The following is a 16158-nucleotide window of genomic DNA, read 5'->3' as shown; positions in this document are numbered from 1 at the left end:
CTCCCTTGCCGTCTCAGCAGGCCTCCTGGACGATTCTGTTTCCGCCACGCGCACTCTGCATTTCACCGTTGTGTTCCGAGTCCGGCCACACCGTTTTTCCTTTCCGTCCCTTTTTTTCGGGCCGCGCTCCGTACAGACTTCACTTCTGGAGAGAGAACTGCGGGAGGCTCGTGAACGCGCGTGGGGGCGTCTTTCATTCACCTAGTTGTTTCGTCCCTTCGAGTTCGGCTCGCTGTCTCCAGCAGAGGAGAGCCGGTCTCTCGCGCTGTTCGATTTGCCTCGCGTGGGGTCGGTACGGAACTCTCTGCTTTCACCAATTCCAGATCCAAGATGCTCGATCTGTGAGAAACCCCAAGAGGAGGCTCGCCCCTCTGTTTTTTCCCGTTCGCGTTTTCCCTTATGGCTTCGCTCCTGCCGCAAGCTCGCCGGCGACGCAGAGAGGCCGCGAGGCGCTAAGACGCTCTCTTCCGACTGAGTCCCCGCGTTTTCCCCAGCTCGAAGAGGGCGGCGCCTTCTCGACTGCGCTTGCGCGCGCGCGCCTTTTCGCCGACGGCGCAGAGAATGGCATTCTTCGTCGGGGCCTCTCCGGGAAAGGAGGCAGGCAAAGACAAGCGCAGAGAGACGGCCGACGAAGAGCGCACGTCTCCCCCGAATCTTGCCCCGACTGCGCCTTCGTCTTCTTCCGTGCAGGATGCCCCGGACGGGAGTCGAGTGCCGCGAGAGGTCTCACCTCGGGAGAGAAGTCTCGTTTCTCTTCCTGGCTTTTCCTTCTTCCCTCCTGCCTTCTCGCTCCCCTGGGCTCAGAGAATCTCACCCGGTGAATCCGGTGAAGACATCACCGAACGCGGGCAGACAAACGCAGTTTCCACTGCGCCGCTCTCCCACTCCCAGGGCGGTCCCGCTCCAGGATCCCCGCAGCGCGCCGCGTCGGCGTCCCAGCGCTCGCGTCTCTCGTCTTCTAGAGCCCCGTCGTGCGTAGGCGCCGCTTCGTCTCTTCTTCCTCAGAACGGGAGAGCACGCGGACGAGAGGCGGCTGCGCCCACCGCGACTCCGTCCGACAGGGAGCGGCAGAAGGGAGAAGACGCGTCGAGGATTGCTGACCGCGCAAACCCGAGAAGAGAGCGCGAAGCCGTTCGGCCTCATTGGCCGTGCGCCGGCGCGCCGTACAGACACCAGGGTAGCCTAGGAGACTGCGATGTTCCGTGTGATTTATCCGCTGAAGAATCGGCATGTCTGCCTGCGAAGCGAAGCAGTTCCAGCACGTCAAGACGAGAAAGCCTGGTGCAAGTCGCCGAGTCCTGTGTCACTGGCGAGACCGGCAAAACCGACATCTCAAGGGTGGAAGAGTCAGCTCGGGAACGCGGTTCTTCCGGCGCTCCATCTGGGCCCTCAGGTTCCACCTCGTCCTCTTCCACTGCTCGGGAGAAGCGAGAGACGCGAGAAAGAGGAAGCGACGGGTGCGCGACAGAGACGAGGGAGGCCGTCGCCGGAGTTTGCGGAAATGTCGCACTGCCGGCGGGGCACCAAGAAGAAGAGGTCGTCAGAAGAGAGAAGAACGAGAAGAGAACAGACCACGGAGAGGCGGCCTCGTCGTTAACGCGCGAGAGAGAGACACGCGGTGAAGGAGAGTCTTCAGGAGAGAAACTCCCAGAAGCAACGGCGCAGAGAGCAGAGGGACAGAAACACAGCAAGGAAGGAGACACAGGAAAAGACTCCGCACTAGGCCTTTTTCGAAGCAACGTGGGTGAAGGAAATCCAGTTGCGCACGACGCGCATCTCATGTCCTCGTCTGCCTCCTGTTCTCCCTCTTGTTCTTCCTCCTGTTCTCCCTCGCTCTCTCCTTTCTCTTTCGAGCTCTCAGCGGGCACAGTCGAAAGACAACCAGAAGAGGAATTTGATCGCTACGGCTTCCGGGTGAACGACGCCGAGAGGCTGAGCCTGAAACTCCGCGAATATTCGCTCAGGGTCCAGCCTGAGACGCGGGAGAGGGACGACACGTAGGTCGCAGTGGGAGAACGGCGAGGCAGAGCCTGGAGAAGTTGCGAGAGTGTACTCCCTTTTCGCACTCACTTCTGCTGCTCGGGTATCTCTGTCTCCGTGTTTAAATGTTTCCTCTCTCGCTCGGCCTCTCGCCTGTCTGTCGCTGTCTCTCTCCTTCTCTCTCTGCTCCCTTTCTCCCCTTTTCCTCCTGTACTGCCCGCCCTGTTTATGCAGGTGTCTCTGTGGGACAGTCCCGCGCCCCGCCTCTGTGTTTCTCCTTCTCCGTTTGCTTTTCGCCTGTCTTTCATGCGCCTCCTCGCCCCTCTTCCCCTCCTCCCTCTCCAACCTTAGCGTTTCCGTCTGCTTATTTTTCGCCGCAAAGGTCCCCTTTCGCCGTGCCTTCTTCTTCTCTTTCCGCTGCCGACGTGCTTCCCGTCATGCTCTGCGCCTGGCGTTTCTCCTTGTGTCTTCTCCGCTTCTCCGCTGGCTCCAGGTGGGCAGAGTTTGTGCACAGGGATCCTTCCGTCTCGGATCTTCGAACGCTAAAGCGGCTCGTTCGTCGCGGCATTCCCGACTCTCTCAGGTTCGTCTTTCGTTTTCTTCCTTCCATCTCCGTGTTTTTTCTTCACCGTGTCTTCCTCGTTTCCCTCTGAAAAGCCGTCAAAAAACAAGATGCCATACGTTGGTAGATACACATACACAAAGGGCTTCCGCCTGCCTCTGAGAACGTCGTGTCTCTTTGTTTCTGTCGTTTTCCCTCCGTGTCGGTTGCCGGCGCTTGATGTGTTCAGTTCCTGTCCAGTCTTTGGTGTGTTTGTCCGTCTCCAGTCCCTCTATGGTTTGTATTTCTCTGTCTCACTACTTCTTCGCGTCGGGACGTCTCTCAGAGAACCGAGTTTGCTCTCAGTCCGCCAACTCTTCGTCTCTCCCTGCATGCGTGCGCCTCCGGCTCGCGCTGGAAACTTTTCTCTGAAAGATCCACGACGGTTTGCTCTGATGCTCTCTGATGCGCAGGCAGGAAGTCTGGGCCCGATGTCTCGGCAGCTGGACGCTGAGGGAGCAGCGTCCGGCTGTGTTTGAAGAGTACGTCTTCCAGGAGACAAGCGAAAAGACCAATGTCCAGACACTGGTGCATGCGCACATGCAACAGTCCGTTTTTTCTGCCCGAGCGTCGATGCCGCAGCGCCCAGCGACTCGCCATCGAGTCGCATCTGTGTCCACTCTTATATGCACACATAGATATAAACAAAAATGCAGACGTATTTATAACAGTGAATAGATTAGCATTTCCCATGCAATGTGACCGGCATTGACCGTGCGTGGCTCGGTGCGGTCGCACCTTTTGGCGAGCACTACGAGGCAGGAAGAACCAGGCACGGAGACAGATGAGACCGATGGATAAATCCCGTGGATATACAACAGCAGGAAGGGCACATCCAGCTATACGCATACATACATATTTATGCAAAAAATAAAAATAAATACATATCTATATATATATATACATATAGGTGGAAATGGACGTCGTTCAGTTGAGCAGCGGTTGAGCTGTGGAGGTGGAGTCGAGAGGGAAGAAGAAAATGTGAAGTGTTGCCTGTTTGCTTCGGAGAAACGGTGTTCTTTTCTGTTGCCCCGGAGGGCCCTACCATCTCAGTTGGTTTTCGGGTCTCCACGAGACGCCTACGAAAATCGAGTGTATAGAGGGTTTTTCTGGTGTTTTCCTCCTTTCCCTCTCTAGGATGGCTGAAGCGTCTGTGCCTCAGGACGTCGAGGAACAGATCGAGCTCGACCTATTCCGGACTTTCCCAAGCAACAGACGCGTGAGGCAAAGAAGAGGAGAGTGGAGAGAGGAAGGCAGAAAGAAAGAGAAGAAGGCGGGAAGGGAAGAAGAAGAAGAGGAAAGGAGGAAGAAAACGGAGATGAACAGGGAGTGAAGGCGTGTGTCGTGAAAGGCGTCGATGTCGTTGCTGAGCAGAGCGGTTGAGTAGGGGGTCGACTCGTGCAGAGGAGAGAAGTCTCATCACGAGGCTCGACGAGTGTGCGAATTCGTCGTAGCCTCTTCTCCGCGGCGCGGGCACCGGTGATCCTTCCTTGTCCTTCGAGGCGCGCCTTTCTTTTGCTAAGCGGTCGGGTGCCGAGTCGCTGGCGATCTCTGTGCTTCTTGCAGTTTCGGAACGACGCGACTGGCATTGCGGATCTGCGGCGAGTTCTCCGGGCGTTCGCCGCATATAAGCCGAAGATCAACTATTGCCAGTCGATGAACTTTCTGGCCGCAACTTTGCTGCTCTTCATGCCGCCCGACCTCGCGTTCTGGTCACTCGTTCAACTCGTCGATTCGGATGTGACCGGGAAGGGAATGAAGCTGGCCGGCTACTACACTGCAGGCATGGTTGCGCTCCGCAGAGACCTGAAAGTCCTCTCACTTCTCCTCGCGAAGAAACTCCCGCGAGTGACACGAACGCTGAGGTACGACATACCAAACTCTTCATGTCCAAACAGATCTGCGTAGATTTATCGATACATAGATGAATAAATGTATCGGCAGGTCTGCTCCCGCGCGGTGTCTCTGTCCTCTCGGGGGTTCACTGTGCGTGTCTCGACGGTGGTTTGGAGGTATCCAGTGCCGTAGGGACTCACGAATCGGGTCTTCTCTGTTTGCCTGTTTCCTCTAGGTGTCCCTGTTCCCACCTTTGTGCGACGACGTTCAAATGGGAGCCTCCGTTCCCGTCTCTTTCCGTGTGTGCTTCCTCGCCTGCTTCTGGGCGCTCGCCCGTCGTCCCCACAGCTCCTCATGGCCTTGTCTCCGCTGGACTGTCTCTTCTGTCTCCTTTTGCTATCGCCCCGAACGTATCGACCTCCCGCCTTGGAGCAGACGAACGCAAGTTGGCCTGGACTGTCTCTGTGCAGAGTTGTTTCTCTCCCTCTATTCGAGCTCGGTTCCGGTAAGTCTTGTGAGTCTGATTCTTCAGAAGCCTTCCCCTCGGCTTTTCTTCGCGTCGGTTGAAACGGCTGTCAGGGTCTACAGGACTGATTATATAGCAACGTACCCAGAGCGAGATCGATACACACGTGGCCACGTATTCGTAGATACACATACACACGTGGCCACGTATTCGTAGATACACATACACACGTGGCCACGTATTCGTAGATACACATACTTATCTATCTATAGAGGCAGGGATTCGAGCGTGTGTGTGTCTTGCATCTACCTTACTCGTCTCGTATAAAGAATCAGATACAAATTTTGTTGTAAGCATCTGTGCCCAGTTACCTACATCATTGTACGGGCAGAAACTATATATGTATAGATGAAGGTGTGTACGTTCTCTCTCGGTATATGACCTGTGTTTTCCTTTCCTTGTTCTTAGATCTACACGACTTTCCGCATTTGGGATTCTCTCGTTTTGGAGGGTCAGAAAATTCTATTCCGAATCGCGCTGGCCATTTTTCGCATGCATGAACGAGAAATTGTTGCCCTGACATCGCTCGAGGAGGTGATGACTTTCTGGCGGGGGATGCTTCGCCACCTGGTAAGCAACGTCGAATCTTCTGAGCCACATCTGTTTTCTCCTCTTCCCGTAAACTCCTGATCCGTCTCTCTCTTCCCTTCAGAGTCCCTCCGGCCGTCTTCTTTCGCTGGTTGTCTTGCTGTTTGTCCTTCCGTCACCTCTCGCACGTCTCTCTTCGCCATTTCTCTCCTCCACGTCCTTCCCTCGCTTCATCGTTCTCGTCCTCCCCTTCACATCGGCAACCGTAGACACGCTACCTCTTCTCGCTCCTATATCCCTTTCTCTCCCTGTCTCCCTTCCTCTCGTTCTCTCCCTGTCTCCCTCTCTTTCTCCCTCTCTTTCTCCCTCTCTCTCTCCCTCTCTCTCTCCCTGTCTCCCTCTCTTTCTCCCTCTCTCTCCCTGTCTCCCTTCCTCTCGTTCTCTCCCTGTCTCCCTTCCTCTCGTTCTCTCTCTTTCTCCCTCTCTCTCTCCCGCGCTTCCACTCCACTATCCAGTTTTTCGTGTGTCTTTTCACTTGGCAGGTTTCCCGAAACGAGTTGATGACGGTGGCGTTCACTCGGATCGGGAGTCTGTCCCGGCGGGAGCTGAGACGCCTCCAAGCGCGCGCTTTGCCCCTCGTCGAGGCTGAGAATCGCGCCTACGAGGCTCGACGGTCGGCGCGTCTGCATGGTTCGCTCGGCTCTGTTCCGCGCGACTGCTCCCACGCGGCTCCGCCGACCCGGAGCGAAGGTCCGCTTGAGCGCTCGCCTCCGTTCGAACGTCCCCGCTTCTTCCCGTTCTGGCGGCGCTGGAGCCTCTTCGACCGCCTCGGCGCGGACCGCGGCAGTCCCCGCGTTCTCCATTTGACGCCCGTGAAGAGGCGCGTCGCGGGGCGTTCCCTCTCGGACGGCGGTCCCTCAGGGTCGGGGAAGAAGCGCGCGAGTGTCGCCGCTGCGGACGTGGAGTCTCTGCGGATCGGGAAGCGATTCTTCCACCGTGCGAGAAAGGTCGAGGTGAGCAGCACAGGGAACGCCCCGTCGCGTAAAAAGAGTTCCGAGACGAGACGCCCTCGGTGGACTCTCCGCAGGCCGGCGAGCGCCAAGAGCGAGCGGGAGCGGGCCGGAGAAGAAGAGCCCCAGGCACTGGGAGACGCGACGAGACGCGTCACAACGGCCAGATTCCAGAGAAGATGCACTGCCGGATAGCGGAGAAGGCGAGAGAAGGCCGGGAAAAAGGGCGGTTAAAAAGGGGGAGAGAACGAGTGTGTCCGGAAGGCGCGAAAACACGAGAAGACAGACACCAAAGGTGGGCAAGAGAGGGAGAAACACGGAAATTGCAGAGGACCGACAAGTGGAAAGCCGTTCCAAAAAAGCAAGGCCGCCTTCCTTCGGCGACTGAAGACCAAACAAAATAAGCATCGATTTGCGTTTTTGCCCAACGGAGTGCTAGCATCTGCGCTCTAGATACAGACGTGTATATCTATAGATGTATCTCCATATACACTATATATGTATATATATGGTATGCGGTAATGGTTTGTACTGGAGATGAGTAAATGCAGTGCACGAATTTGGTTTTTTGGTACACGGCCGTGACCGCTGCCTAGCTTGGGAGTTCGACGCTCGTCTGTATCGAGTGCGGAAGGCGTGTGTGAATCCGCGGGAGTCTTTGCATGCGTCGAGGACACGCGCGACGTTTTTCAGTCTTTTCCATGTCGAACATCGGTCGATTCCTCGAAAGAGTTTGCGTGTTTGAAGGCGAGGCCTCGCGATGGGGCTCGAGAGTAATTCAACAGACGCGCTCGGCGCTGCTGATGCCCAAGTCCCGGGAAAGCGGCGACACTCATATGTCTCCATCTCTATAGCTACCCAGAGAGTGTAAGGAGTTCCTATGAACATGTAAATTTTTAAACAGTGTACACGGTGTACATATTTCTGTGAACGAGAATGTCAGGCAAAGCAACTGTTTTGGGTGGTTGGTGCTACGCTTCGAAAGGCCGAGAAGAGACAGCTGGTTTTTCACCCCACACGTGTTTGTTGTGAAAAAAAGGGGAACGCGGTCCTTCAGCTGAGTCCCCTGTTCGCCGCGTCTCGCTCGCAGCGCGTCACGCACCTGCTGTCGAATTTCCTTTCTCGTCTCCGAAAGGAGACATTGCTGATCCGTCTCCCTTCGAGAACGTTCTTCCACAGATTTTAAAAAACCACGGACAGGCTTCAAGAGGAAAACTCCCTTGACTGCCCACACACAAAACCTCTCTGTCGCCAGGACTTTGCACGCCGGCAGCGGCGCTCTTCGGTCTAGACTGCCTTACGCGTAAGGTCGCCCGAGGAGGCGAAAAACCCAAACAAACAGGGAACGCCCGCACCCCAAATGTCTGTGTACAAGTGTATATACACGTATCGATGCGCATACGCATATATATATATATATATATATATATATGTGCGTGCATCGATAGATATACGCGAGTTAACCGCGCGGCTCTTGTAAATCGAGATATGCATTTATACATGTGGAGAGGTGTATGGAAACGTATGTGGACGTGGAAAGATTTGGAATTTTAAACGGGCCTTTTTTTGGCATCGTTTTGTGAGAATCTTGGGCACCGACAACGAAGGCGCGTCAGCGGCACAGAGTGGATCCAGGGTACTTTTCTCCGAATTGTGCTCTTCGAGGCCTTTTCGCCGCAGTGTCTCGGGACGCGATGCCGGCGCATGCACAGGTACAGCTCTGCTCCTGCGTTTCCTCTTTGTTTCCCTCTCCTCCACCGACAACCAGGAACCGTCTTCCGCGTGCGTCTAAGTCCCTCGATTGTCTGCACGCGATCGCGAATCGTCTTCCCTCACACGTCTACACTTGAAAAAACGTCTCTCCCGAGAAAGCCTTTCTTCCTATCTGCATGCACTCGGTCCTTCCTATCTGCATGCACTCGGTCCTTCCTATCTGCATGCACTCCTCTCTTCCTATCTGTATGCACTTCTTTCTTCCTTCGCGTCTCTCGCAGTCTCAAGACAGGCGAGGCTGGCGAAAGGATTTCTTATCACGGGAACGCAAACGCGTCTCGGAGTCGCCTTCTCACCCAGCAGCGCCTGTTCTTCTCGCTTGAAAGATCAGCTAGCATTCCGAGCCAGCAGCGCAGCGTTCTTTGCGCGAGCCGCATGCACCATTCTCTCCTTTTGAATCAGATGCGAGCACAAGTCCACGCGGTCCAAGAGGCTGAAAAAGCGCGCAGACCCCGCAGAAACGCAACACTTCACTTGCGGTCGCGCGACTCAAATGGATAAACACAGACACAAAAATAAAAGACAAATGCAAGCACGTCCCACATCTACATCTGTATGTGTACGCAGGTATGCGCGTACGCATGTACAGACACAAATATAGATGTATAGGCATAGGTTTATGATCGACAGATACGTACGCGTATGCACGCGGACTCCAACTACTCCTATCTACCTATAGACGCACAGGAATGTGCATCGAGATAGGTGTTGTTCGCATGCGTGTGTCTAGGCGTCTTCATTGGTGATTGAAGCTGCTATCCATCCGAGAGCAGAACGTGCCTGATCCATGCACGGGAACAGCATAGCCCCGCTTTCCCTGCGTGCGCGTTTCGAACCATTCTCTTGCGCGAGGCGTGTTTCACGAGAGACTTTTAGAAGAAAGGGCCGGGACGTAAATCGCGCCTTTTCCCACGGCTGCGGCGTTGGCTCTTCCTAGAGGCTTTTTCGGCTTATACACAGTAACTCGCCTACTTGGTGACATCTGTGGCCCACGCGTTGAGGCGGTCGAAGGTCCCCTTGCGTTTGCCAAACACAACGGTGCCGGCGGGTCGGTCAATCTTCGCCTCGACAAAGTTGGAGCAAACCAGCTCAGAAATCTCCGATTCCGCCTCCTGTCCCAAATTTACAAAAATGCATGCAAACACACACACGTTTATACACAGAGCATGTACACGTTTGCATCCATATACGGCAGAGCTAGACACAGAGAAAGAGGGATGGACAGCGACATATACGGACACGCAAATGAATAGAAATATGGATGTAGACACGACAGGATACGTACACAGATTAAAGAAGAGAGTTAGCGTATGCACGCGTGAAAATATATGTTGTTGTGTCAAGATGTATATATATATATATATATATATATATATATATGCGTAGTTCTACGCGGCTCTTTCCTAGGCAAGGATAGAAGTGCACTCACACAGATACAAGTGTATTTAGGTTTATTTGCGCGGGGGACTGCCTGAATCAGAAGAAGTGAAAGGACGAGCCATCCGTGCGGATATACGCGAGGATATAAGCGGGCCGCCTCCGCATTCACGAAAAACGAAGAAAACGTCTTGCATGAGCGGCCGTGACTTACATCTTTGGTGATGTCGAGGAGGGAAGCGACGCGTCCCATCTCGATGCAGCTGTAGTAAGTCGCAATAACTCGAATGTTCTGACACAAAACACACGCAGATCATGTATCAGCCGAAAAATCACAAAGTGTCATATATATATATATTAGCCGGATTTCACGGGAGACGAAGAGAACAAACTGCCTCGATGTAGGCAGGATCGAAGTCAAAGTATGCATCCGTTGTATGTCGCGAGGCGTCCCCGTCTCGTTTTCTCGCGCGGACTACGGCTTCTTTCCAAGAAAAGTGTATTCAGTGTCCAAAAGCATGCCTCCCCATCAAACAATCGACTTCAAAGAAGATACTCTTTGGCCGCCATCATCACAAGAAGAGCCTCGTAGGCCTTCGTCTGCGCATGTTCTCGCATGTTATGTATCATCGATGCAGCATGCATCACGGCAAGAGATAGATAGATAGATAGATAGATAGATAGATAGATAGATAGATAGATAGATAGATAGATAGATAGATAGATAGATAGATAGATATCGATATAGATAGATATGGACAGATATAGACAGGTAAGCGGAGAAAATCGAGCAGACACGGGGGAAAACATGGAGAGACTGCGCGAAGGCGCGTGCGTGGAGGGGCGTACATGTTGGATAACGCGGCGTCTCAAAAGCTTCCAGCGTCCTTCGCCTCTGTCAGTTCAAAAAAACAGCAAGGACACGTGTCTCTTCTCGCGAAGTGCGCACATCCAGGTGCAATCAGGGAAAAGGTAGAAAAATTCAAAAGATTTGCTCTTCAAAAGAACGCAAAAGATGCCTCGAACCACGCCTAACGCGCAAAGCCGCGTTCTCATCCCAATACGACGCAGCACAGGCAACACTCCTCTTCACAAGCAATTTCCTTCTTCGGTGGCGTTCTTTTTCCCTCTTCCTCTCACATCTTTCTTCATCTTCTCGTCATTTTCCTCTCGCCCCGTCCACGTCTCCTCTCATCTCCTCTGTTCATCTTCCTCTCCAGCAGTCCCCTCTGTGTTTCTCCCGTTCTTCTTTTCGTTGTTTCTTCACTGTCTGTGTTGCTCCATCTCGTCCTTTCCTTCCACTTCCGTCGGGTTTCTTGCTCGCCTCTCACCCTTCGTGCGGCGAGTCTTGGAACACCTCGTGCGCCTTCAGCGTTGCCTCGTACGGGAGCGGCCAAGAGAGGAGTTCCACCGTCGTCATGTCTTTCAGCAGTTGTCTGAGGAAAGAAAAGGAGAAGGGAAACTGGAAATCAAGTAAGCCAAGAAGAGGGGTGCGAACGAAGGCGAGGCAGAAAAAGTCGCAACGCCCCACAAACCAAACGTAACTCTGGAAAGTTCAAGAGCGCCAAAAGAAAGAAAGATCCCGGAGAGAGCGACTTACGCGTAGACGGGCATCTCCTTCAGCTTCTTGGCCTCTGCAGAAAAAGTTAAAACGGCAGAAAAGCGGCACTTCCAAATGTTTCGTAACCTCCGGCCCCGCGGCTCCAATATGACACGCTCAGTTCTACACGCAGGGAGACCGAAACGTGTGAATCGGCGGGGAAGAGAACGAATTTTTTGCAAGAGACAAGGATGACATACGCATCCGCATTTTCTTCCTTTCTTCTTCCGCCGTGGAGCTGCGTCTCAAAGCGAGGGCAGTTCTCCAAACAGGTGACCTTCTACACAAAGCCTGTCGTTCCGTTTTCTCTAGCATGATGCCGGCTCATCTGCGTTTTTCCCGCAGAGTGCACCGAAATCAAGTCTCTCTCCCATGGAACAGAAGAGGCGTGTTCCGCGCGACTCGCCTTTCTCCATTTCTCCGCAACGCTGAAAGACGCTCACCTGCTGTCTGGACGGCGTGCGCGAGTTGTCGCACCTCGTCGTCAAAGGGAGCGAGCAGCAGAAAAAGAACGTAGCACTGGAGACTCTGAAAGAGGAAAGCCGGAGAAATCGGTCTACGGAACGCGCGGGTGAGAGAAGGCGAGGCGGGAAGTGGCGAACTCGCCGGTTTGAACGGTCCTCAAAACGGGGCAACTGGTCGCCAGAAAGGCAGGAAGAAGCATATTCAAAAAAAACAAAAAAAGGCAGAGGGGGAAACTCACGAGACACAACGAACGCGATCTCTTCGAGTCTGCCTCCCGTGGGCACCTGGAAAACGCGTCACGTGCCGGAAGAGCGAGGCACTCCTCCCTCAGGAGACAGAGTACAAAACGACTACGAGACGATGGGAATGCGAAAGACGAGAAAGCGAGGGAAGGCGAGGGGAAGAGAGGGTAAGAGACAGAAAAAAATCACAAAGAGACAGGAAAAAACAGCATAGAAAGAGAAGGAGAAGAGGACAAAGAGAAGAGGACAAAGAGAAGAGGACAAAGAGAAGAGGACATAGAGAAGGGACAAAGGGAAGGGACACAGAGAAAGAACGTCTTACCAGAAGCCATTGGTCTTTGTCCTGCTGTACGGACGGCGTATTGAAGATGGAGTGGTAGGCCTTGCAGCAGTCGAGAGTCAGGCCCTCGTGGAGGTAGTAGACAATCATGAGCGAGTAGTAGCGGATCTTCAAATCCTGAAGATTCTCGTCACTGTCCAGCAACTTTGTGCTGATTTTTTTGCTGATAATCTGGCACCGGATAAAGTCTCCACGTCGCAGAACCAGAGCCATCTGCTTCAGAATGTACTCCGTCTTCTCGCGCCTCTCCATTGCCCCAAAGGTCTCAACCTGCGTGGAACGGGGGCCCACAGAGTGTCGACATGAATCCGCCAGGAAGAAAGCAACTCAAAGAGGAAGGAACGCCCGCCGAGAAATGCGCGGAAGAGGAGCGTACTCAGAGAATGAAAAAGAACAGAGCAGACGACAGAAAAACGAGGGAAAGCGGCGGGAAGGAGAGCACGAAGAGAGAAGATAGCAGAAAACGAAGAAAAAAGTCGGGGACTTCTCCTCTGACGAACGCCGCGTGCCTCTCCTGCTGAAGCAACTTTTTTTCCGACGAATTTCGAGCAAACACCGAGCGGAAAGACTGTTGTGTTTCTCTCCGAGCGCTGAGCATCCGAGACGCCGAAAAAAACACTGCGTTGCAGTTGGGCGAGAGACAGGCGAAAAAAGGAAAGGTCCCAAGAGAGGGTGGCATGCATGGGCCGAAAAACCTTTCACCAGCTGAGAGCGCGAGAGAGCCTCAATCCACACGCAAGTTTCGGTAAAAGAGCGTTCGCGTTTTTGATGGAAAGACGAAGAGAAGAGACGAGAGGAAACGCACCTGAACTTCCTGAAGAATGGTAGCGGCCTCGTCGATCTTGCCTTCAGCCTCCTTCATCTCCGCGAGCATCAACACGAGGCGTGCTCTCTCCACTTCGACAAAGATCTGTGAAAACGAACCGGGCGCAACGCATCACAGCTCGCCGATCATTTACGGCAGGCCGCTCTCGTCTACTTTAGAAAAACGCGTGTACGTGGATCCTTTGCCGCAGGAAGGGACGAGAGGACAGGACACAGCTGGGCAGAAATAACCCAGCAGCCACACAAACGACCGAGACGCCAGGGGATCGGTACACAAGTGCAGAGACATACAGCGGTTCATAGAGCGAGAGACAGGCGCTAGAGAAGCACGGCTCGACAATTCTCCAACGTGTGGAGACGCGACTTCTTTTTTCTGGCAGCTCTTGTCGAGCACACCTCGCACACATCTCCAGGATTCATCTTGCAGCTGTTCAGCAAGTCTCAATGTCGTGAACTGCCTCCGACACTCTGTGCGTGCGCGTTTGCCAGTGGGCGTGCTCTGGCCCCTCTACCACTCTACTGTTCGAGAAATTCCAGCAAATAAACATGTCCCGCCTGTCTACCGACATATATATATATATATATGGACGTGTTCTGTGTGCCGTTGTGTGTGTCCGCATGAGTTTGTTCTCACCTTCCCATCGGTGATTTTCTTCAGCGTCTCGATCATTTCGATCTTATCCTCCTTTTTCATTTCGGGTAACCAGCTGACTGCGAGCTTGACGATGTCGCTGATGGTCCGTTTCAGCTGGCCTCTCTTTTTACACAGGACGACCAACTGGTCGCACAGAAACGTCACGCTGATCATCGGCACTCCATCGCCTTTCTTCTCTTCTCCCGCTTTCCGCAAGTCCTCCAGATTTTGCAAGTAGAAGCAGCAGAGACGCGAACCGCTTGCGCCATCGTTTGCCTGTCTGCACTTCTTCTCGAGAGCGAACAACTCGTCGAAAATGGGGTTTGTCGGGCCCACAGATGTCGTCTGAAACATCGAGCCGAACGACGGGCAAATACCACAAGACTGCTGTGGAGAGGAGAGTTGAAGTACAGCGAATGGAAGAGTAACGGAGAAACGGACAGGAAAGACAGGTGGTTCTTCACTCTCTCTCATCTTTTTTTCGCCAGCGAGATCACTAAGAGAAGAGCAGGGCCCCCTCTGTGGTACGTAGAAAAGAAAAGGAAAAGGCCGCCTATTCCTCAACTCCTCTGTACTATCTATACGCGTTGGTAGCGTGGAAGCAGAAAAGAGAAGGAAAAAAAGGAGAGGAGATATAGAAACCACACATGCTGAGGGAATGCAGAGTGCACGCATCGGCCGCGTGCGAGGTTTCGCTCTTCTCTGTCAATTCGGGATGTGCACGAATACTCATAGAAAGTGCACGTGTCTACGAGGCACAAAGTAGCTAAAGTTTTACAGAGGCAACGTACGGTTATAGAAGCATGAAAAAACGAGAAACGGACCTTTTGGAGTTGTGATATCTTCTCGATCAGCTGAGTCGTTGCCTGGCTAAAATCCTCCGTCATTTTCCCTTCGTTCACACCCAACCCGTCCGCGTCATCCTTGAGAATCGCCGAGGCTGTGTTGTGCGCCATGGTGTCGAGAGGAAAAGAAAAGCGTGAAGCAATACGGTGGGCTGAATGGCCCCTGAAAGAAAGACCCGAAGGAGAATCGTCGAACCTCTATGAGTCTACTTACGGAACCGGAAAACTCCCTTCGGACAGGTCTGAACGAGTTGAGGACAACGGGATCAAAGAACAAACGGGATGTGACCGAATGCTGGGGTGTATGTACACCCCAACTTTGGGCGCCCCCTGCACTGCTATCCGCCGTCCACGAGAGTTTTTCGTTGCTTTCCCGCGAATTGACGCCTGACGCCTGAAGACGGGAAGAGCAGGACTGCCAAAGAAAGGCAAGACTTTAGTTGCCTTCACCTCTCCAGATATCCCTGTCCTCGAACGTTCGCCACGGAGTTTCAGTGTTGTGACGAGAATGTGGTGCATGCATTCGTATGGTCACCAGGTGTTGGTGGCGCAAACTGAGAAGCATACGGGAAAGCAAGTAAAAGAGGCAAGAGTACGTCCTAGCAGGCAACGAACAAAAGCGACTGGTGTGTGCGTGAAGACACAAGCACGAGAAACGAAGCTAGGAAACAAGAGCGATGTGAACGATACGGTCCACGTCCCGGATAGAAACGCCTGTGGAGCCTCTTGACTCGTCGCTGGAAAAAAACGCAGGAGGGCAAAGCAGCCAGTGACCGCTGAGAAAGGCAGAAGAGAGAAATTCGAAATATCGTGTGAGCGGAGCGAATAAAACTGCGAAAAGAAGGGAGTGTACACCAGCTTGTTATGACAGCTAACGTTGTGTCGAACGGTCATGAGAGAAGACACACGGCTTCGGCACAACCGGTGCACCCCCGGTGGCGCGGCACCCCCACCTGTCAGGTTTCAACCTTGGAGATTTTTGAGGTCTACACAAAAAACACATCAGCAGCATCTACGGCACAAGATAGAATGCTTGTCTTTCCCATAGGCGGAAAATCTTTGGAGATATTGCGAACGAGCTGCTTGCCGAGGAAAGCCTTATAGTAGCGGGTCAACCTGCGCGCCGTGGGCTCGTGTGTCCGAAACCTGTCGCAAATAAGCCTTGGAGGATCGGCGAGCGTTAGGCGGTCACGAGGGAGACACAACACGAATCGTCGGCGCTGGTCTTCACTCCTTTTTATCCCAGCTCTGGAGGGTAGCATGGCCTGCGCGAAGCAGAGAGACGAAGGTTTCGCCTCACGTTTCAGATGCAGAAACCTAGGTAAATAGGTATACGCGTATTTAGGTCTTTCTTTGTCCTGCTCTCGAGCAGGCTCATCTGGAGGCTCCGTCTCCCGCGTACCAATCAGAAACGCGTGAGAAAAGTTTTTCCTCTGTAAGCCATGCATGTGGTGACATCGGACTTCCGCGTTTCCGGATGTATCCACGCTGAAAAGCCTCGTTAGACACCACAGAAAGAGGCGCTTCCCTCTCGTCTGCATTCGTCTTTTCTACATTCTGACATTAGCTTGCGGTT

The 16158-nt window shown here is 53.4% G+C and overlaps 2 protein-coding genes across 2 annotated transcripts; one reads left to right on the top strand and one right to left on the bottom strand.

Annotated features, from left to right (window-relative positions):
* Window positions 1-561: 561 nt before the first annotated feature.
* Window positions 562-6676, top strand: NCLIV_026190 (Ankyrin repeat-containing protein, related; the record flags this gene model as incomplete). The annotated part of the gene is made up of 8 exons (XM_003882813.1): window positions 562-1997; window positions 2474-2563; window positions 2995-3063; window positions 3719-3800; window positions 4148-4446; window positions 4913-4922; window positions 5352-5513; window positions 6014-6676. The coding sequence occupies 8 exons, from the start codon at window positions 562-564 to the stop codon at window positions 6674-6676; spliced, it is 2811 nt and encodes a 936-aa protein (XP_003882862.1).
* A 1905-nt stretch (window positions 6677-8581) lies between these two features.
* NCLIV_026180 (hypothetical protein) lies at window positions 8582-14693 on the bottom strand (the record flags this gene model as incomplete). The annotated part of the gene is made up of 11 exons (XM_003882812.1): window positions 8582-8687; window positions 9227-9366; window positions 9846-9923; window positions 10481-10526; window positions 10963-11067; window positions 11232-11265; window positions 11675-11759; window positions 12261-12548; window positions 13084-13188; window positions 13738-14082; window positions 14562-14693. 11 exons carry the CDS (start codon window positions 14691-14693, stop codon window positions 8582-8584), a joined length of 1464 nt encoding a protein of 487 aa, XP_003882861.1.
* Between the last annotated feature and the right edge of the window lie 1465 nt (window positions 14694-16158).

The sequence above is a fragment of the Neospora caninum genome, chromosome VIIb (genome assembly GCF_000208865.1).
Source record: "Neospora caninum Liverpool complete genome, chromosome VIIb".
In the NCBI taxonomy this organism is placed as follows: Eukaryota; Apicomplexa; class Conoidasida; order Eucoccidiorida; family Sarcocystidae; genus Neospora; species Neospora caninum.
This window is presented reverse-complemented; position numbering and strand designations above follow the sequence as displayed.